Below are 22,106 nucleotides of genomic sequence, written 5' to 3'. Positions count from 1 at the left end.
AAAACTTAAAAACAAAATGCACTCCATTGTAATTTTTTTTATTCTATATTTCATAGCATCCCTACTTTATGAAAGGATACTGGTCACCTGGAACACAATTTCTGGTTTTTTTTTTTGTTTGTTTTTAATTTGCCCCAACAGTTACTTTTAAAGCCCCCCCCCAAAAAAAAAAAAAAACAAAAAAAAAACAAAAAACAACAACAACAACAACAACAAAAAACTTATACTGCTGCCATCTACTGGAAGCCATGAGGCATGTGGGTAGGAATTAAGAACACATAACCCACCAAAAAGTTAACCTTAGAGTTGTGTACACAGGACAGACCTAGAGCATCATTTATGAAAAGTAATTATGGCATTATGCTAAGAAAGTATTTTAATCCCAAATTTGCTTCCACTTGATTAAATTTCTGTTCATTATTCCAATTTAGACATTGAAAAGAAGTATATCTAGGCAGACAAGAAAGATTAGAATGACGGTACTTTTGCTGCAGTCACTTCTGATGTTTCTCTATCTCCCAATAGACCACGAGCCTCTAGGGGGCTGACCCTATGTGTACTTAGTTTCTGTATCTACCATAGCTTCACATCTGCTGGAAGGTCAAAATCTTGGTTGAAATGAACCAAACCCATACCCTCAGTAAAGAATGACCTCATAGGAAACACAAGCTACATAAAAGAAACCAGAAGTTTAATTCAAACTAAAAATAAAAATAAAAATAAATGTTTTAGGCCAAGTTAAAATCAAGTAGACTGATGATTCATAATTTCTTTTGACTTAGATTACAGATCTAAGTGGAAATTGAGCTATCATCAGAAAGCTTGATCACTTTTCCCCAGAAACCTGTTATCTTTTGGGGGATGGTCAAGAGCTGGAAATTTCCGCCCAAGAATAACTTACGTCAAAGTTATTGAGTGCATATGCCAGTTCTCCTCCTCCTCCACCCTGGTGCTGGGAGGCATCGTCTGAGGCAGTGGCCTGGGCTGCATTGGAAATGCCTGTGACCGCCTGCTGCAGCTGCTTGTATATCAGGTCCCTGTTGGCCTTATAGGCTGCGACATCAGGGTGCTGTAGGCATGCCTGGGATGCAGTATAGAGGATCGGAACGTTCTTCTGCAGGATTCCTCTAGCTGCAGCCATCTGATCACGATGGCCAACATCTTTCAATTCCTACAAGAGTAAATAAAACACGAAATTGGAGCACTCTTTATATGGGCTTTACTCATATAAAAATTTGCTGGTAAATGCTGAAAAGTTAGAATATCTACTAATTAGACACATTATTTTCATTAACAATCTAGCTGAGAGTCAATCACAAAGAAGGCAGTATGGCTTGGTAGATAAGATTCTGAGCTTTGGAATCACACAGACCTGAATCTGAATCCACCCCACCCCCACCTCTACTTTCTCCTGGCTATTTTATGACCTTATTTTAAACCCTCAGGGCTAAGGTTCCCCTTCTGTCAAAGAAGAGCAGTAATAGTACCTTTCTTATCATTGTTTTGAGGATTAAATGGGATAATGTATGTAAAGTACTTAGCACAGCACTAAATAAGGCATTAAATAAAAGACAAAACAAACTGCCTAGCATCTTGATTACAACTCTATATAGATATATGTACCTATACCAATCAAAAATAGAAAGATCATGAAGAGATACATTCAAACAGAGTAAGACTTATTATGAGGATTATTTTTTTATTAAGTTACACAATTTTATTATAAGAGTTTTGTGAAATTTGGGACAGGATGCCACAGGTATGTATGAACTACATAACTAGGTGAGGACATGGCAAGGCTGTTCTCACAAGCACGTAACTCCTCCTCTCCCCCTCCCCACCCCAAAGACCACTTTAGGACACAGAACCATACTTTGCTTACACAGTACATTAAACAGTTCGCAGGTCAGTAAGCCATAAAGTTGAGGCATATATGTTTCATAGCCCCAATCTATAATTATAATACTCTGTATAGATACGGTCTTAAACTTTTTTTTTTTTCATTTCTTCTACCCCATAATTATAATCCACAGTAAGAAGGATTTGAGGTCCTTGGCATCATTTCCACTAATGATGGCATCTACTTGGTAGGCTGAGTAGATATGCTAAGCGACAAATAAGTGATGCCAAAAATAAGCAAGATGGGAATGGGAAGCGGGTATTTCTGGTATCCCTCTTTCACTCATAATACTCAGAAGTGAAAAAAAGGCTTTAGTAAAAGTGGATCACCACCACAGAAGAAGAATACAGGTGATAACTCTAAATGATCACCAAATGGTAGCCAAACTCTTTTTTACATGTTAAAATGTCAATGTTAATGTCATCAACTAAATCCTAGGGTATAAATTTAAACATTTTGAGTATTACATGTGTATACAGTAACAGAAAATTGACCAAGTTAGAAAGGACAAAGTCATTACTCAATTAGCCATCTGACTTAGCTATTTAGTGGTTCATCTTTCTAGATGAGTTCCTAATTAGGCATTAGAGACACCAAACTGGCTTCCTTTTTCTGAAAGTTCATCTCAGTATATATTTAGGTTTGCATCTTTATTCAAACCTTGTATAATATGACAGCTTACTTTTCCTCCTAGAATTCTTTTCTCATTTGGAATCTAAATTTGCAAGTAATAGCTCACAGCACTCCAAATGCCCTGTAACACAGTACATTAGGCTAAATATTCAAAAACAGGACCCTGTAGATTTAAAGAATCAGTTATCATGACTCAAGCAACAAGGGGCTATGACTAAACATTACACTTAAACAGCTGGTGCACATGTTTTGTGTGGCATTTTCTAAATGTCTTGCCTTCACCACAACCTGAGGGGCTCTAAAAGTTTTCTAGGAAGGCATTTGCCTTTAAGCACTTAAATTGTCTACTGTTTTATAAAAATGCTTTGCAATCAGCTTTGGCGTTCCTCCTAAGTATCTATGACCTAGATCAGCATAGCTTCTTACAAAGGTTAGTTACCAAAGACACTTACGGTCATCTCAAGTTAGCAGGTGCCATAATTACTATTCAACACATGACTTTCCTAAGCCACTGCCTGGTATGGTATTACCAATTTCTACTTTTCCAAAGACTACATTAGGCTAAATATTCAGAAACAAGACCCTGTGGATTTAGAGAATTGGTGATCATTTCAAGACTCGAGTTATGACAAGGAGTTAGGGTTAACCATTATGCTTAAACAGCTGGTGCATATGTTCTGTGTGCCATTTTCTAAATGTCTTGCCCTCATCACACTGTATCTCTGATAGACTCCTATTTACAAAGTATGAGGGATATATTTTAATCTATGATGAAAAAAAAATGAAATACCATCATGTGTCCTGACTGCTAAAGTGTTCTTTTTTCTCTCTTTAGAACTGCTCTTGCCTTAGCACAAAGAAATTAGATTTTGTTATATAAAGAAAATGGACACTATCACAGTACAGCACTATTTACTGTAATAAGAATAATGATTAAAAGTAGTCTTTTCAAGATACATAATGCCAATAAGTAATCCAGATTACTGAGGAAAGTGACCTATTAAGTAACCTAATAGATTACTTATGAAACTAGAGTCTCTTGGTCTACTTTAGCTTTCAGAATCCCCAACTTCACCAACCCAGTGATGGTTCAAGCAGACTCAGGAACAGTCAAATAACTGCTTTCAATGTAATCTGAATGATATCCCATGGATTGACCAAGAAATAGAAACTAACTTCTAAGCAATCTATAACACTGCCTCTAACCAAGAGCTGAAAATTCAAGTGAAAGTTTCCTCTCATTTCTCTCTTAACAACATAAAATTATAGCCATAGATTTCTCTTGGATACAAACGGCTACACTTAAAAAAAGGGTCCATGGTCAAACAATCCAACCAGTCCAAATTATTTACAAATAAAACACCAACAATAACATTACTATTCAGTGTCCAACTTTTCAGAAAAAAAAATCACAAAAGGCAAGAATTCATAGACTAGGTAATAAATAAGAAGCATTACATTCTCATCAAATACCTCAATAAGCTCTGCACACAGACGGAGGGAATGTAAGCATCAAAGCATTATTACATCACTAGCATGTTGGGAAGCCAGAGTCAACAATGTGAGGCAGAGGTGGTCCTTCTCACAGGACCTAAGGTTGATGCCAACCCATCCTTACTTCTGCCATCACTTTTACACTTACAGTCAAAGAACGACATGCAGCTAATGGAAATTCAACACTTCTAGTCAGCAAATAATATTCCAGCCACACTTAATTAGAAAGTAACTGATTAGCGTCACACTTAGAATCCAATTCCAGTACAGCAAAGTGGTTCAGTCACTCAGTTGTTAAACAAATATCCTTATTGAACACCACTATATCCAGGCAATGTTCTAGGCAGTAGTGATTATAGGAACAATTAAAACGCAGTATCTCTGTCCTCTGGTGCCAAACAACCTGGGTTCAAATCCTGGCTCCACCACTTGTTAGATGAGTGAACTTGCAAGATTACATAACCTCTATTAAAATTAATATGCGACCAGCTATAGTATCTACCTCACATTATTTTGTGAAGATTAAATGAGTTTATGCTTACAAAGGGTTTAAAACAGTGACATCAGATGGCCAACTAGCAGCTCCTAGCATTCATCCCCCTCAAAACAAAACCCAAAACAACGACTAAACAACTACATTTTAATAAAAATAACTGAGATAGAGCGCCAGAGCGCATCAGAGGAGTTACAGAAACCATGGTGACAAATCTCAGGCTGGCCACATGGAAAACAGAAGGAAACACCAGGCCTCCACCACCCTATACCCCAACGAGGATCACCCGGGAACCAGGACAAACCTCCCCACTTCGAGGAGGTAAGCAAGAGGATTTCAGCAACCCCCATCAACACCTTGGACACATACAGACCTCACCACTGTTCCTGCAGTTCTCATAGGCACTAAGCCCAGCTGAGGGAGCTGCCTAGAGTCCACATTGCTGTGCTCCCTCCAAGAAGGAGACGACACTGTGACCTGTCCTCTACGGCCCATGCAACTACTGTGCTATACCATCTTGGAAATGGAAACATGGCTGGAGTGTCTTGCTCCTAGTGTGAGTAGCCACAGCTTCCCTTCATCTCCAAGGCTAAGTCACCACCAAACTATCACAACCAATTGGCCAGACATCCCCAAGCTGCAACTGTTATACCCTTACTCATGGGGCCAAGGAGAGAGGAAGCCACTCCATCTACCCCTCTTCTCTCCCTGTATTAGCCCATGCTTGCATTGCTATAAAGGACTACCTTTATAGGTTTTATTGGCTCATGGTTCTGCAGGCTGTATAGGAAGCATGGCTGGCGGTGGGGGGCGGGGCAGGGGGTGGGTGGTTCAGGAATCTTACAATCATGGCACAGAGCAAAGAGAAAGAAAGCATGTCTTACAAGGCCAGAGCAGAAGGAAGAGAGCAAAGGGGGAGATTTTAAACGACCAGATCTGTGAGAACTCACTCCCAAGAACAGCAAGGGGGAAATCCCCCCACCCACCCCACCCCCCCAATCCAATCACCTCCTACCATGCCCCTCCTCCAACACTGGGGATTACAATTAGACACGAGATTTGGGTGGGGACACAAATTCAAACAATATCACTCCCCTTCCAGGGAAAACAGTACCTTCACTGCTTAGAGGAGTCACCCCACACTAGTGCCCAACTTGAAGCAGTGCCCTACATCCAAGGAAATGGCACCCAGAGCAGTCACGCATCCAAGTGCTTTAGCAGAAGTGGTGCCCTGTATCCCAAGGAATCAGTGCCTGGACTGTCCAAAAAAGTCATGCCCCTCAGGCCTGCGCTGAAGCAGCACATTGCCCCTGGGGAACTGGTGCCCTCAACCAGCTGAGCATCCCAGGGCTGAGCTGACATAGTACCCTGCATCCAAGGGAAACAGAGCAGTGGCTAAGCAGAGACATTCGCCCTACAGGCCAAACAACTCTAGTATTCTGTTTCCCTAAAGTTGGATTCCCTAGAGTCTGAACTGCTGAGACACTCCTCTCCTTGCAGAGTCGAGTAATCGCTGTGCTGTTCCCTCCCCTCCCCAGGGCCCACACAACAGCTGTGCTCTGCCATTCTGGGATATGTGCTGCTGTTGCACCTGGCTTCACAGAGCCTAGGATACTGCCAAGCTCCACCATCTGAGCGCCTACAGTCATTACTGCATGGTGCCTCATCCTCTGGGCTCCAACTTGCCACTGAGCCCTATTGGCTCAGGTTCCCAAATTGTAGCTACATACACCCTGCTCCCTGGGCCCAAACCTCCAGAGCACCCCTTCTTCCCAAGTCACGCCAATGCTGTGCCCTGCCCCCTAAGGAAAGAATCTAACCTCAACCTAGGTCCCTGGGCCAAAGCTACTGGAGTGCCTCAGAGTCACAGATCCTGGCTTTATGGGCAACTGACATCCAACTCTGCCATAGAGAACAAAGCCAGGCACCCAATACATCCCAAGATCCAGGTGCCACGGTAAGTTCACAAAACCCTGAGCCTGGGACCCCAGCCCCACAGCCACCCCGAGCACCTGCACCTGGAACCCAGTGCCACAGCAGCTGCTTGTACACTGTGTCATACCTGACACAAACAGGGATCCCCTCAGCTAAGTCTCCCTACTGTGGGAAAAACAAGAAGAGGAGGACCCCAAAAACCCTTGACACCAAGGACCTACATGACCGCCACAAGTACCACAAACTTCTACAGCCTAGGCAATTGAGGCACCCAAAGTTACTGCTGATGTTGAACACAGGTGAAGAAGCTGCAAGAAGACTGTACTACTGCTCCTACTGGACACGAGCCAACACACACTCCCCAACCAGCACACTAAAATCCAACTGCAAGGGAAAGTCTCTATAACAGCCATTCAAAAGACTGTAGAAGAGGTGATTGTCCCACCACATGCAAACATCAAAACAGGGACACAAGACATAAGAAAGCAAGTAAATATGACACCAAGAAAGGAATATAACTCTTTAATACTAGAACCCAATAAAAAGGAAGTCAGTGTGAGCCCAGGAGTTCGGGACCAGCCTGGACAACGTAACAAGACCCTATCTCTATCCACCCCCGCTCCAAAAAAAAAAAAAGCTGGATGTGATACGCCTGTAGCCCCCGCAATTTGGGAGGCTGAGATGGGAGGATCACTTGAGACTGCCGAGAAAATGCCACTGCACTCTGGCCTGGGCGACAGAGGAAGACCCTGTCCGAAAAAAAAAAAAAGAAAAGAAAAGAAAAAAAAAGGGGGAAATCAACAAACTGCCAGAAAAAGAATTTAAAATCTTGGCCCAGATGCAGTGGCTCACACCAGTAATCCCAGCTACTTGGTTGTGGGGGCGGGGGTGCAGGGACGGGGCTAAGGCTCAAGAATCATTTGAACCTGGGAGGCGGAGGTTGCAATGAGCCAAGATCATGCCACTGCACTCCAGCCTGGGCGACAGATGACAGCGAAAGTCTGTCTCAAAAAGATAACAAAATAAAATAATTATCTTAAGGAAACTCAAAGAGATACAATAAAATACAGATAGAAAATTCACCAAAATCAGGATGTAAATGAGAAATTCAACAAAAAGAATGCATGAAGAAGAGCCAACAGAAATCATGCAGCTGAAGAATTTAATGGTGAAAACAATGAAGAAGTCAATAAAAAATACGATAGAAAGTTTCAAAAGATTTCATCAAGAAAACGAAAATCTCAGAACTTGAAGATAGGTAGCTTGAAATTACCCAGTCAGAGGAAAAACAAACAAATAAAAAAAAAAAAAAAACAATGAAAAAGAGTGAAGAAAGCCTGCAAAATTTATAGGATAGCATTAAATCAACCAATATTCCCATCATGGGAACTCCAGAAGGAGAAAAGAAAAGGCATAGAAAACCTATTTAATGAAATAATAGCTGGAAACTTCCCAAGTCTGGGGAGAGATATGGACATACAGATCCAAAAAGCCCAAAAGTCCCCAAAGAGATTGAATCAAAAAAGTAGTTATAATTAGTGGGTAGTTATACACCCAAGGCACATTACAGTCAAACGGTCAAAAGTCAAAGACAAAGATAAAATTCTAAAGACAGCAAGAGAAAAGCATCAAGTCACATAAAAGGGAATTCCCATTAGAATAACAGCAGATTTCTATGCAGAAACCCTACAGGCCAGGAAAAAATGGAATGTTATATTCAAATAGACAAACAGAATTATATAAACTAAAAATCTTCTGCACAACAAAGCAAACAACAGAGTGAAGAGCCAACCTGAAGAACAGGAGAAAATATGTGCAAACTACTCATCTGATAAGGGATTAATATCTAGAATATACAAACAACTCAAACAACTCAACAGCAAAAACTCAAATAATCTGATTTTTAAATGGGCAAATGTAGCCGGGCACAGTGGGTCACACCTGTAATCCAGGCACTTTGGGAGGCCAAGGCGGGCGGATCACTTTTGAGGCCAGGAGTTAAAGACCAGCCTGGCCAACATGGTGAAAACCTGACTCTACTAAAAATACGAAAATTAGCTGGGCATGGTGGCGCATGCCTGTAGTCTGAGCTACTCAGGAAGCTGAGACAGGAATTGCTTGAACTCAGAGGTTGCAGTGAGCCGAGATTGCACCACTGCACTCCAGCCTGAGTGACACACTAAAACTCTGTCTTAAAAAACAAGAAAGACAAATGAGCTAAACGTACATTTCTCAAAAGAAGACATACAAATGACTAACAGGTATATGGAAAGATCCTCAACATCACTAATCATCAGAGAAAAGCAAATCAAAACCTCAAAGAGGTTATCATCTCATTCTAGTTAGAATGGCTATTAGCAAAACGAAAGGAAAAAAAATGCTGGTGGGAATGCAAATCAGTACAGCCATTATGGAAAATTGTATGGAATTTCCTCAAAAAACTAAAAATAGAGCAATCGTATGATCCAGCAATCCCACTACTGGGTATCCAAAGGAAAGGAAATCAGTAAGTTAAAGAGAGACATGCGTTCATGTGTTTACTGCAGCTCTATTCGTAATAGCCAAGATATGGAATCAACCTAAGTGTCCATCAACAGACAAAATGTAGCATATATTCACAATGGAATACTATTCAGCCATTTAAAAAAGACAAAATTCTGTCATTCATGGAAACATGGATGACCTTAGAGGATACTATGGTAAGTCAAATAAGCCAGGCACAGGAAGATAAATACCACATGTTCTCACTTATACGGAAGCTTAAGAAGTTGACTCATAGAAGTGAGGAAGGGTAGTGCGGAGAGGTGGGTAGCCAAAGGTTAGTTATCAGATACAAATATACAGTTAAATAGGACGAATAAATTCTTCTAAAGGAAACCAATGGACAGTGCCCAAAAGAAAGAATGAAGTTTCCATCAGGCTGGGCCCTTAGGATAAAATTAGTATTTGTTTAATTTCCAAGAAAAGCTTCGTCTACTGGAATATACACCAAGGCCCAAGTCTATAAAAGACCATTTTGTGAACAGGGGGTACACAGGAGCCCACAACCAGTCTACTCAGTGAATTCTCTTTCAGGAGGCTAAGACTAAAAAAACTTAGGCCCAAGGAAAACTACAAATGACCATGACTTACTATAAACCCAAGAAAATGGGAATATGTATCATTCAAAATCCTGGCAGAAAAAAATCAAATCAAATCAAATCGGGTGACTCAAAGGCAGTTTAGAGACTATGCTATTATACAAAGGTATGGGCAAAATACAGAGAAACTACAAAGCTGGTAGGACACTTAGGCATGAAGGGACAAGAGGAGGCAGCAGCTACCAAAACCAGGGAGGAAGATGTGTAGAGAATGCCACCCGACAGGAAAGGCATCACTTTTAGCAACCCAGGGCACCCAGCAGGAAAGAGGCCTGAGAGTAACACCCTAGCATCACTCTATCTCCTTTGACCTCCTGCTGGTGCTCCCACTCACCAAGCCCAAGCAGGAGCCCACGAATGAGATCCAGGCAGGTTAGGTTCCTGGGGCAGAGAATAGGGTAAACAAGGGTGGGAAACAATATGGAAGGGCAAACAGAAGATTATCTAGCATGTATATAATAACTCCAATATTTCTGTGACATCTTATTTCAGAAAACTTTGGCATTTGTTACTACTTTAAAAAAAAAAAAAAAACACATAAAAAAATACATAAGGGATGATGTTCAAGGAACTCTTCACAGATCCATGGCACATGGTATTAAAACTTAGGCACCGAGGAAGTATTTGGCTTTGGAAGAAAAAAAAACAACTCAGGTAGCATTACTTTCTAGTAAGTTTCTTGAATAGCATACAAAATCCCAGACCGAGTGTGGTGGCTCATGCCTGTAATCCCAGCACTTTGGGAGGCTGAGGTAGGTGGATCACAAGGTCAAGAGTTCAAGAGCAGCCTGGCCAAGATGGTGAAACCCTGTCTCTACTAAAAATACAAAAATTGGCTGGGTGTCGTGGCAGGCGCCTGTAGTCCCAGCTACTGGGGAGCTTGAGGCAGGTGAATAGCTTGAACCCAGGAGGCAGAGGTTGCAGTGAGCCGAGATCACACCACTGCACTCCAGCCTAGGTGACAGAATGAGAGTCCACCACAAAAAAAAAAAAAAAAAAATCTATTTACTTATTCCGCCATTTTGCAATGATGCACAATAGTGGCAATCTTAATGTTTATTTTGTCTAAATAATAGTCAGTCTTCATAAACCAAGCTCAAACTACGTTTTAAACCAGTAAGACTATTTGCCAAACTGTATCTTTTAAATGTAACTTAATATTTACTTCACATATTCAAACAAGAATTTGTATCAAAACCATTAATTAAAATAAATTGTGAATGTAATTTGGCCAGCTTGCCACATTTATAGGATTACCATTCTATTAAACAAGTTATTCTCAGGATCAATTAGCTCCAGCAAAAAGAAAAGATACTTGTAATTTATATGATGGAGACTAAGTCAACACAAAAATAAATTATAAAAGCACACTGACGGGAGGATGAGGCAGGATAATCGCTTGAACCCGGGAGGCGGAGGTTGTGGTAAGCCGAGATTGCGCCATTGCGCTCCAGCCTGGGCAACAAGAGCAAAACTCTGTCTCCAAAAAAAAAAAAAAAAGCACACGGAGCCTAGACTAACTTAGGTACCAACCTAGCTATATTACCATGTATAATCTTAAGTACTAGAAATGCAAAACCAGAATCTCATATATACAGTTAGTCTGATCACATCTTATGACTTGAAATGTAAGCAATAAACTATTATTCACCAACTGCCTACTGAGAAGGGCCTTCTTAGTGCCTGGCACTGTATTAAACACTGTACATACATTATTTATTTGAATCCTCTCAACCCTATGGCATAGATTTTTAATATTAATGTAAATATAACCAAATGACTAAGAAGCCCCCAGAAAAGAAGCTGTCATATATTAGACATTAGTAGTATTTAGCTAGCCACAGTGGCTCATGCCTGTAATCCCAGTACCTTGGGAGGCAGAGGCAGGAGGATCTCTTGAGCCCAGGAGTTCAAGACCAGCTTGGGCAACATGACAAAATCCTATATCTACAAAAAGTACAAAAATTAGCTGGGTGTGGTGTCCTGTGCCTATAGTCTCAGCTATTCAGGAGGCTGAGGTGGGAGGATCACCTGAGCCTGGGGAAATCGAGGTTACATGATGCCACCACTGTACTCCAACCTGGGCAACAGAGTGAGACCCCCGTCTCAAAAAAAAATGTTTTTATGTATTTACTGACAACCATCTTGCCGTAATGAAGAAAGTCTATAGCAGTCATAGCAGGTTGCCTACCAAGTCCATTCCCTGCTCCCACTACTCCCAACCCAACTTTCTACTACCTGTCAGACCTTTTGTTGGGTGTTTCTGTCCTCAGGAAAGCTACCCCTTAACCCAGAGCAGAAGGTGGATCTGGATTACTCTGAGTCGGGCAGACTCCTTTCCTCTTGCCAGGGATAACTGAGGAATAGGCATGTTGCACAATTCAGATTTAGGACAAGTCTGCTAGGAGCTTCTAGATTGTTTGCTTATAAAGAGAGACATATGGAAGGAACAGCCTTTTTTGGTCTCACTGGACATATTATGTGCAAATGTCATGCAAAGAGCCTTGCAGCCACCCAGTGCCAAGCACACTGAAGACGACAGTGATGAAAAATATCAAGAACCTGGATCCTTGATGATACTGCAAAGTCCTTATATTTAACAACCCTGAATTCACTTAGCCTAACTCAGGACTTATACTTAATGAGAAAATAAATCCCCCATTTTTCAAGCAGTTTGGGAGCTGGGTTTTCTGCAAACTCCAGTGCAAAGTATCCTAACTGATAAAGGTACTAGCTAACAACAATAATTCTTCTTGGGGCTTGTTTTAAAGTAAGAATGTAAAGCATAAGCTTCATCAGGACTATGAAAGATATTAAGAAGACGGATAGCAATATATGGACCTTCCTTGAAGAATATACACCTGAAATACACAGCATCCAACAGCAAGGGCACAGAAGGTTTCAAAGCACCCCAACAGTGAAAATGCTGAAGGGTCAAAGGGCTACTGGAGCTTGGAAAAGTAACACTGATCCTCATGCCACACAATGGAAAATACTAACAACAATAAGAAACAGTTAAAAAGTAACAAGACACGGGGCTGGTGGGGCAAGGTATGGAGATACTTTCTGATACAGAGATAATTCCAGTATGTTTAAATGGATTAAGGTTTTATTAAAAATCTGAACAAAACTGCACCACTAACTCAGGTTAATCCTTAAATACACAAAGACCTATTACCTCTCCAGACACTACCTTCATCACAAGTTGTCAAGCTACTTAAGATAAAATGTTCAGGCCGGGCGCGGTGGCTCACGCTTGTAATCCCAGCACTTTGGGAGGCCGAGGTGGGCGGATCACGAGGTCAGGAGATGGAGACCACGGTGAAACCCCGTCTCTACTAAAAATACAAAAAATTAGCCGGGCGTGGTGGCGGGCGCCTGTAGTCCCAGCTACTCGGAGAGGCTGAGGCAGGAGAATGGCGTGAACCCGGGAGGCGGAGCTTGCAGTGAGCCGAGATTGCGCCACTGCACTCCAGCCTGGGTGACAGAGCGAGACTCCGTCTCAAAAAAAAAAAAAAAAAACCAAAAAAAGATAAAATGTTCACAAGAATTAAAATAGGAGCATAACATGAATGTAATGTAATTACAACTTTATTAACAGCACAATACTGAAAAGACACCTTAGTTTAAATGTTTTAATGGAACTATATTGGCAAAGGTAAGTAATGGTACTTTCAGAAAACACACAGAATGAGTTTTTCCCTCTAGATAGTAAAATGAACAACTTTAATATATCCCCAAATCATGACTGTACCTGTTGTCTTTTGGCTGCCATAATGTTCAGCTTATCCACTTCAGGTTTTAGGGCTTTATACTGGATTCCTAAGTCTTGTTCATTGCCAGCATTCCTCAACTTCAGGATACCATCTTCCACCTATAAAACAAGAAAGACCCCAAAACCCAAAAATTCTGAATATAGGTCTGTAAACAAAGAAGATGGCATCCTAGAAATTTTCATTCCTGTTAACAGCTACTCAAAGAGCAATCCAAACTTAGCTCTCCTGAGTTTGCATGGTCCTTTCTAACATTTAAACAGCAGTTACACAGGAGCTTCATAGTGGGAAAGACACTAATATTAGCCTCTATCTAAAAGTACAAAATTTAATATATCTTGGTTTCTCAACTCCAGAACTCTACTAGTACAAGGAAAATATTTAATCATTACTGGAAAAAGGGAAGGACTCAAAACAGTATCTTTGCTACAAGTTCTTCATTACAGCCAAGACAACACTGGCTCAGAACAGAGCCAGGATGATATATACTTGGAATAGAGGAGTAAGTGGAAATTAAACAAAAACATCTCTGGTCCATTGAGACAAACCAAATTCAAAACCAAACTAAATTCTAAGGAATACTGAACTAAGGAAGGCCAGTAGCAATCTTCCTATGATAGAACAAATTACAGACATAGGCCTGTATACTTACAACTTTCAGCTGAACAAGTAATTTGTAGACATCTGCCATATCAGCCAAAATCAGCAACCGGGTAACAGCAGAGAGCAAAGCTCGAGCTGCCCGAACCATGTTGCCTCGCTTCACAGAAGAGCAGGGATCATCTGCGAACTCTCCCGCAGCAGTCTTCATCAAATCACCTGTTTTACAGAATGAAAAACAAACTCAGCAAGAATGAACTCAAATAACTGATCTACATTTTCAAAAATATAAAAAAATCCAAACTTTGTATATTTCATGCACAAATTTAGTTTAAGAGTTTTCATTTTTGTTGTTGTTTGCTGTTCCTTTGTTTTATAGCTATCACTAAAAAAAACTTCATATATTGCTGGTGAAAGCAAAATATCTGGAAAGTAACTTGGTACTATACATCAAGAGGCTTAAAAATATTTCCCTTTGATCTAATAATGTTCCTTTCCAAAAAAAGGGCATTATATGTATCCAAAAAAAAGAAAAATTCAAGATTTGAATGGGAGAAAAAAACGTATCTAATGCAATCTACTCTCACATCCATAGAATAGAGAAACAGGGCAACAATTATGCAGAAACACACTTCATTAATCATCCCAACTACACAATGTGTACAGCCATAACAGAGACTCACTGATATGTGAAAATACAGAGTTCAGCCACTGATTCATTCATTTCCTTCGCAGAGCACTACCAAAAGGTCACATGCTCAATAAGCATCTAGTTAAGTAAATTATGGTGTGGCCTACAATTGACTATTATGAAAATATTTATATACATCAAAAATGTTGAGCAGAAACAAATGAAATTATAAATGTATGCTTCTTTCTAAATACAGAGGAAAGATTGGAGTCAAAAGGCAAATAATAGTTATCATTGGGTTACACACGGCCTCTTTACATTTGGTACTTATAAAAAGTTTCTATAATGAAGAGGTATTGTATCTATAATTTTTTTAAAACTAGCTAAAAACATATAAAATAGATTTTACTATAGTTAACAGGAATATCCAACTTATACAATCCTGAGCTCAAGAATTTATTTATAGGCTGGGCATGGTGGCTTACACCAGCAATCTCGGCGCTTTGTGAGGCCGAGGCAGGAGAATCTCTTGAACCCATGCATTTGAGGTTGCAGTGAGCCATGATTGCACCACTGCACTCTAGCGTGGGTGATAGAACAAGACCCTGTCTCTTTAAAAAAATTTTTTAAAATAATTTATAACATTTCCTAGAAACTTGTGAAACTTATCCTTTCTGTCATTTGTGTCTTAAAATTATTTACAGTGCCCATTGTCACTCTTTTCTTACAGCTAGAAGCAACTAAAGGGCCAGTGTTGTGTCTTGTCCACTGGTTATACAAACAGGGCCTCTATGGAGACTATCTTTGGAATCCTGGAAAAGCAATTACTCCCTCCTTTGGCTGAGCAAGCCCACTTCAGTTCACGTTAAAGCCTAAAACCCATTCACACACTCGTCTTCCCTGAATTTTTTTTTTAAGGCACTTTCAAGAAGCCTAGCTATTTCTCAACAGACCTATCAAATTTCTCCTAGCTATCATCTTTGGATGCACAACACAAGCAGAAGAGGGGGGAAAAAAATTGCCTCATATGCATATATTAATTAGGCTTAGAAGCACTGTATAATTCTAAGAGTAAAGATAAGCTCCACATATTTGTCAGGCCAGAAAAAACTTCCAATGAATTATACAGTTAAAAGGTTTTCCTGGATCTAACACAGTCTTCTCTCTTACATCTTCAGGAAGATACAGACATATGGCAATCATTATGTGGATTCGTAACATTAATGCTAGTATCTTCTGGTATTTTAAAAGATGGAGATCATTCATTCTTTTATTTGTTCAACAAATGTTTGAGCACCCATCGCACATCCTACTGGATGGGCATACCCTACTGGAGCTCTATGGAGGGAAGGAGAGAGACAAAAAATTAACAGCTGCTTAAGACAAGGCATTTGGTCTCAAAGGGTTCACAAATTATACAGTATTACAATGCATCCAAAAATTAAATAGCCTTGTGAACAAGGTGCTCTGGAAATATGCTGAAGAAAACTATTTACTCAGGGAAGAATTTATCTGAAAAGCCTTGCAGAAAGAGATATTTGCCTTAAAAAAATATTAATAATGTCTTAGGCTGGGCACAGTGGCTCACACCTGTAATCCCAGCACTTTGGGAGGCCGAGGTGGGTGGATCACCTGAGGTCAGAAGTTTGAGACCAGCCTGGCCAACATGGTGAAACTCCACCTCTACTAAAAAAATAGCCAGGTGTGGTGGTGGGGCGCCTGTATTCCCAGCTACTCGGGAGGCTGAGGCACAAGAATCACTTGAACCTGGGAGGCGGAAGTTGCAGTGAACCAAGAACGCGCCACTGCACTCCAGCCTGAGCAACAAGAGTGAAACTCCATCTCAAATATATATATATACTGTCTTAAACAATATTACTACCAAACAAGAGAGAATAAGCAAGAGATGTTCACTCTATATAATAAGCAGAACTTCACCTAATTTAGCACTTGCTACACACTAAAAACAAATCCACTTCCAAAACACAAAGCTGAACATACCATCCCTGCCTTCAAAAAACTTATCCAGAAAAGATGGATCTGACCATTAAGAAATTATGTGGCATTTTAACATACAAGCTGTAAGAAAGAAAACACAAGGTGTCAAGGGAATTCAAAGGAGGAAGCACTAACAACCAGTTCGGGGAAGAAATGAATACCAGCAACAGCTTTATGGAAGGCATGGTACTCTGAAATGAACCCATCCCTCAAAGGAGAGGAAGGATGTGGGCAGCAGAGTTAAGGGAGTTACCACCTCAAGCAGAAGGAACAGTAACATAATAATGTCCAACACTGGCTGGGTGCAGTGGCTCACACCTATAATCCCAGCACTTTGGGAGGCTGAGGCTGGTGGATCACTTGAGGTCAGGAGTTCGAGACCTGCCTGGCCAACATGGTGAAACCCCATATCTACTAAAAATGCAAACAGCCAGACATGGTGGCAGGTGCCTGTAATCCCAGTTAACTCGGGAGGCTGAGGCAGGAGAATCACTTGAACCCAGGAGGCAGAGGTTGCAGTGAGCCGAGATTGCGCCACTGCACTCCAGCCTGAGCAACAAAGCGAGAGTCTCAAAAAAAAAAAAAAAAAAGTCCAACATTTATTAAATATCTACTCTATGGCACTACACTTATTTTTAAAATTCTGTCACCCACCTAGAAAGTAAGTGGTATTAGCCTTTGCTTACAAATAATACAACTAAAGCTTATACAGATTAACTAACTTAATCCCTGCCACCTAACTAGTAAATGGCAGAGTCCGGATTTGTAATGCCAGTATTTATGCTCTTTGTAGAACCACTTATCATGCTGAGGTATACAATAAGAAACCTTGAATATTATATATTAATATATAATTCATATATTAATTAGGCTTAGAGGCATAATATCTAGTCTGAATTATCTAGTCTAACTGAGGAGTAAGGGATATGCTTAGAAGAAGCAGAAGATGGGAGTAGAAAGGCCAGAGACAAACAGAATTCAATTCCCTCAACCAGAGGGAAGTCAAAGTAAAGAGGATTAACCTATCTAAAGTACATACAATAAACCTAACCAGACAGCTGGATCAGAAAGCTACAGTGAGAGCCCAGAAAAGAGTAGTAGTAAATTACAAAGGTGGGGTCAAAAGATCTGATCACCTTTGATTAAGCACAGTACATTATTTAAAGGTTGCAAGCTGGGGCCTTTCTGAGCGGGAGAAGAAAGCCAGAGCTGTATGAAAACACATGAGTTGGGAAATATTTAGAAAAAAACAAAAAAAGTTAGGACCCTCGAGACTGTGGACATCAGAGTAAGGAGAGGAAGATTCTGTAATAAAAGAAACAATAAAGAGAACCAAGACTGTCAAAAACAAGAAGGCCAGACTTGTTAAGAGAAAACTGGTCAACCAAAACAAATGTAAACATAGAGATCAATCCACTTTAACTGAGAATCCAGAAATATATTCCGATTTTAACAAGAGTGCCGAGAATATTCAATGAAGAATGGTCTTGTCCACAAATGGTGCTAAGACAAGTGCAATATGCAAAAGGATTAAGTTGGACCCCTATCTCACACCATATACTTACAAAATTTATCAAAACCTAAATGTTAGAGCTAAAATTATAAAACACTTAGAAGATAACACTGGTGTAAGTCTTCAAGACCTTGATTCACAATGGTTTCTTAGCTATGACACCAAAAGTACAAAAACAGAACCAAAAACGGGTTAAGTTTGACATCATCAAAAAATTTAAAATTTTGTGCTTCAAAGAACACTACCAAGAAAGTAAAAAGACAACCCACAAATGAAAGAAAATTTCTGCAAATTATAAGGATCTAGTATCCAGAATATATAAAGAACTCTTATACTAAATATTTTTAAGTTGGCTGCAGTGGCATCTGTCTGCAATCCTAGCTACTTGAGAGGCTGAGGCAGGAGGACTGCTTGAGCCCAGAAGTTAGCATCTAGCCTGGGCAACATAGCAAGACCTGGCTTCTTTAAAAAACAAACAAACAAACAAAAATAGACAAATAATTCAACTTCAAATAGGCAAAGGATTTAAACAGGCGCCTGTCTGAAGATTTAGAAATGGCCAATAAGCACATGAAAAGATGCTCAACCTCATTAGCCATCAGGTAATACAAATCAAAACCACACAAAGATATCACTTCGTACTTAGTTAGGATGGCTATAATAAAAAAGGCAGATAATACCAAATGGCAAGAATATGGGGAAATTAGAACTCTCATACCCCAATGCTGGGAATGTAAAAAGGTGCAGCTCCTTTGGAAAACAGTCTGGCAGTTCCTCAAAGAGCTAAATGTTATCATATGACTCAGTAATTCCACTGCTAGGTGGATATGGTTTGGATCTGTGTCCCTGCCCACATCTCATGTCAAACTGTAATTCTCAATGTTGGAGGTGGGGCCTGGTGGGAGATGAGTGGATCATAAGAGTGGTTTCTCATGAATGGGTTAGTATCAACCTCTTGGTGCTATTCTTGTGATGGTGAATGAGTTCTCATTGAGATCTGGTTGTTTAAAGGTGTGTGACACCTCTCCCACCGGCTCTCTTGCTCCTCCCCACCATGTTAGATGCCTAGCTCCCCATTTCCCTTCCACCATGATTGGAAGCTTCCTGAGGCCACCCCAGAAGGAGATGCCACTATGCTTTCTGTACAGCCTCCAGAACCTTGAGCCAATTAAACCTCTTTTCTTTATAAATTACCCAGTTTCAGGTATTTCTTTATAGCTATGTGAGAACAGACTAATATAAGTTGGTGCAAAAGTAATTGCACTTTTCATCACTTTTTTTAAATGGCCAAAACCATAACTACTTTTGCACCAACCTAATACATAGCTACACAACTAAAAACCTGTACATGAATGCTTACAGTGTCACTATTCGTAACAGCTGAAAAGCAGAAAGAACCCAAACATCTACCAACTGAAAAACAGACATACAAAATGTGGCATTATCCAGTATTTAGCCATAAGAAAAAATGAAGTGCTGATACATGTGCAACATGGATGAACTTTCAAAACATAAGTGAAAGAATACTGTATTGTTCCATTTATATGAAATCGCCATTTGCCACAATAGGCAAATCCATAGAGACAGAAGGTAATGCTTGCTGGGCAGCGGGAAGGACGTAAGAAGAATGAGGACTAACTTCTAATAGGTAAAACCGGGTTTCTTTCTGGGATGATGAAAATGTCTGAAACTACACAGTGGTGATGGCCGTACAACCTAATGAATATACTAAAAACCACTGAATTGTACACTTTAAAATGATGAATTTTACGTATGTGAGTTATAGCTCAATAAACAAAAACGAAAAAAAAACAGTATTGAATGCAGTAACATGAAAGAGCACAGGCTCTGGAGCTGGATATAGGCTTAAGCTTTGGCTTTGCCACTTGCCAGCTATGCAACTAGACTTTATGATTCTGTTTCCTCTTCTGTACGATGTGTAGACTACCTGCTGTGAGTGTCAATTAAGATACCTTGTAAAATGTCTAGTTCAGTGCCTTGCAGCAAGCACTAGGAGACAAAATAGGGTTGGTAGAAATTATTAATATTAGGTAAAACAAGATCAGAAGACAGAGAAAAGGTCTTCATTGTGTTTCATCAGTATTCACCTATTCAACAGCAATCTCCAAGAGCATTCATGCCTCTTTCAAAACATGCTTACTGATCACCTTCTATGAGCCAGGCACTATTCTAAATGCTCCAGGAAATTAACCAACCAGGCCGGGAAAAAATCCCGGGCTCCAGGGAACTTACATTCTAGTGGGAGAGAAACACAATAAGCAAAATAAACAATAGTACTGGAGTAGGGTCGCGGGCAGTGACAGAAAGGAGGACAGAGAGAAAAGGGATGTAAGATACAATTTAAAATAGGGGGATCAAGGTAGGCCTCCTTGAAAAAATACCATTTGATTTGAAGACAGTCTTGACAAAGGAATCACAGGAATAATGTGGCTATCTGGAGGAAGAGCATTCCAGGTAGAGGGAACACCAAGTCAAAGATCTAAAAAGATTATGGAAGGCGGAAGCCAATGTGGCTAGCACAAGACAATGAAGAAGACGAGTGGCTTTCTGGGAGTTGCACACACCAGATTTCAAGGGTAATAAAATAAGTTATAAATAAGACTGCTGTTTCAAGAATTTGGCCTGAGACCAGACATGGTGGCTCACATCTGTGATCTCAGCACTTTCAAAAGTCCGGGCAGGAGGACCACTTGAGACCAGGAGTTCAAGACCAGCCTACGTAACATTGTGAGACCTCATCTCTACAAATAATAAAGAAAAATTAGCCAGGCATGGTGGCATTCACCTATAGTCTTAGCTACTTGGGAAGCTAAGATGGGATGACCGCTTGAGCCCAGGAAGTCAAGGCTGCAGTGAGCCACGATCGTGCCACTGCACTCCAGTGCATGGATGACAGACCCCCTCTCCAAAAAAAAAAAACCAAAAAACAAAAAACAACAAACAAAAAAAGAATTTGGCCCATGACCAGGAGGAAAAGCAAGGACTACTAAAGGAACTATTTTCTACTTTATTTTCAATTTTATGTAGCACCTATAATCCCAGCACTCCGGAAAGCTGAGGGAGGAGGATCACTTGAGCCCAGGGAGTTTGAGAGCAGTTTGGGCAACATAGTGAGAACCTGTCTCTATTTAAAAAAAAAAAAAAAAAAAAAATTAATTAATTAGCTAAGTGTGGCAGTGCATGCCTGTAATCCCAGCTACTCAGGAGGCTGAAGTGGGAGGATCACTTGAGCCCACGAGGTCAAGGCTACAGTGAGCTGGGACTGCACCACTGCACTCCAGACCTGAGCGACAGGGCAAGACCCTGTCTCAGAAAATAAAAATCTTGTGTAGGGGTACCAGTATAATAGAGAGTAAGATCATAAACTCAGAAGTCAAACACACAAAAACCACAGCTTCACCACTAAATAGTCTCAGGTTCCACAGTTGTAAAACAGAGATAACAATACTGATCATCTTCACTTTGCACAGTAACACAAGACTGTAAAAATGACCACACAAGCTGAAACAGTGCAACCTGATCCTAATCAGAGATTAATCACAGAGAATTATGATTCTCCCATGACCTTTAAAAATTTTTGGCAGTTTCCAACACCATGTTTGGAGAAAAGAAAAAAATAAATTTTTTTAAAATAAGACCCCCCCCCTCCAAATTTTCTCAGCCAGGCATGGGAGCTCACAACTGTAATCCCTGCACTTTGGGAGGTCAAGGTAGGAGAATCGATTGAGCCCAGGAGTTTGAGATCACCCTGGGCAACAAAGTGAGACCCCATCTCTACAAAATAAAAGTTAAAAAGAAATACTTTTGTCTAAGCATTAAAAATTCCTTTATTGTCTATTATAAATGTATAAGGATATGATATAGTCAACCAATATTTACTTAATGTACTAAATTAAAACATTATAAACACTGAGACAAAATATTTTATTTCCTTGTTAAAAAAAATTTTCAAAAGTAGTCTGAACAATGCTTCCC

General features: G+C 40.2%; 1 protein-coding gene across 2 annotated transcripts in view; it reads right to left on the bottom strand.

Moving 5' to 3' along the window:
• Positions 1 to 22,106, bottom strand: part of CTNNA1 (catenin alpha 1) — a 185,612-nt gene that overhangs the window by 116,045 nt on the left and 47,461 nt on the right. For both annotated transcript variants that reach the window (XM_032158017.2, XM_032158019.2), the window contains exons 4-6: positions 14,021 to 14,187; positions 13,350 to 13,469; positions 902 to 1,171 (exon numbers count right to left, since the gene is read on the bottom strand). In XM_032158017.2, coding sequence (XP_032013908.1) covers positions 902 to 1,171; positions 13,350 to 13,469; positions 14,021 to 14,187 — 557 coding nt within the window. The remainder of the gene's footprint in view (positions 1 to 901; positions 1,172 to 13,349; positions 13,470 to 14,020; positions 14,188 to 22,106) is intronic.

Source organism: Hylobates moloch, unplaced genomic scaffold (assembly GCF_009828535.3).
Source record: "Hylobates moloch isolate HMO894 unplaced genomic scaffold, HMol_V3 SCAFFOLD_6, whole genome shotgun sequence".
Taxonomy (NCBI): domain Eukaryota; kingdom Metazoa; phylum Chordata; class Mammalia; order Primates; family Hylobatidae; genus Hylobates; species Hylobates moloch.
This window is presented reverse-complemented; position numbering and strand designations above follow the sequence as displayed.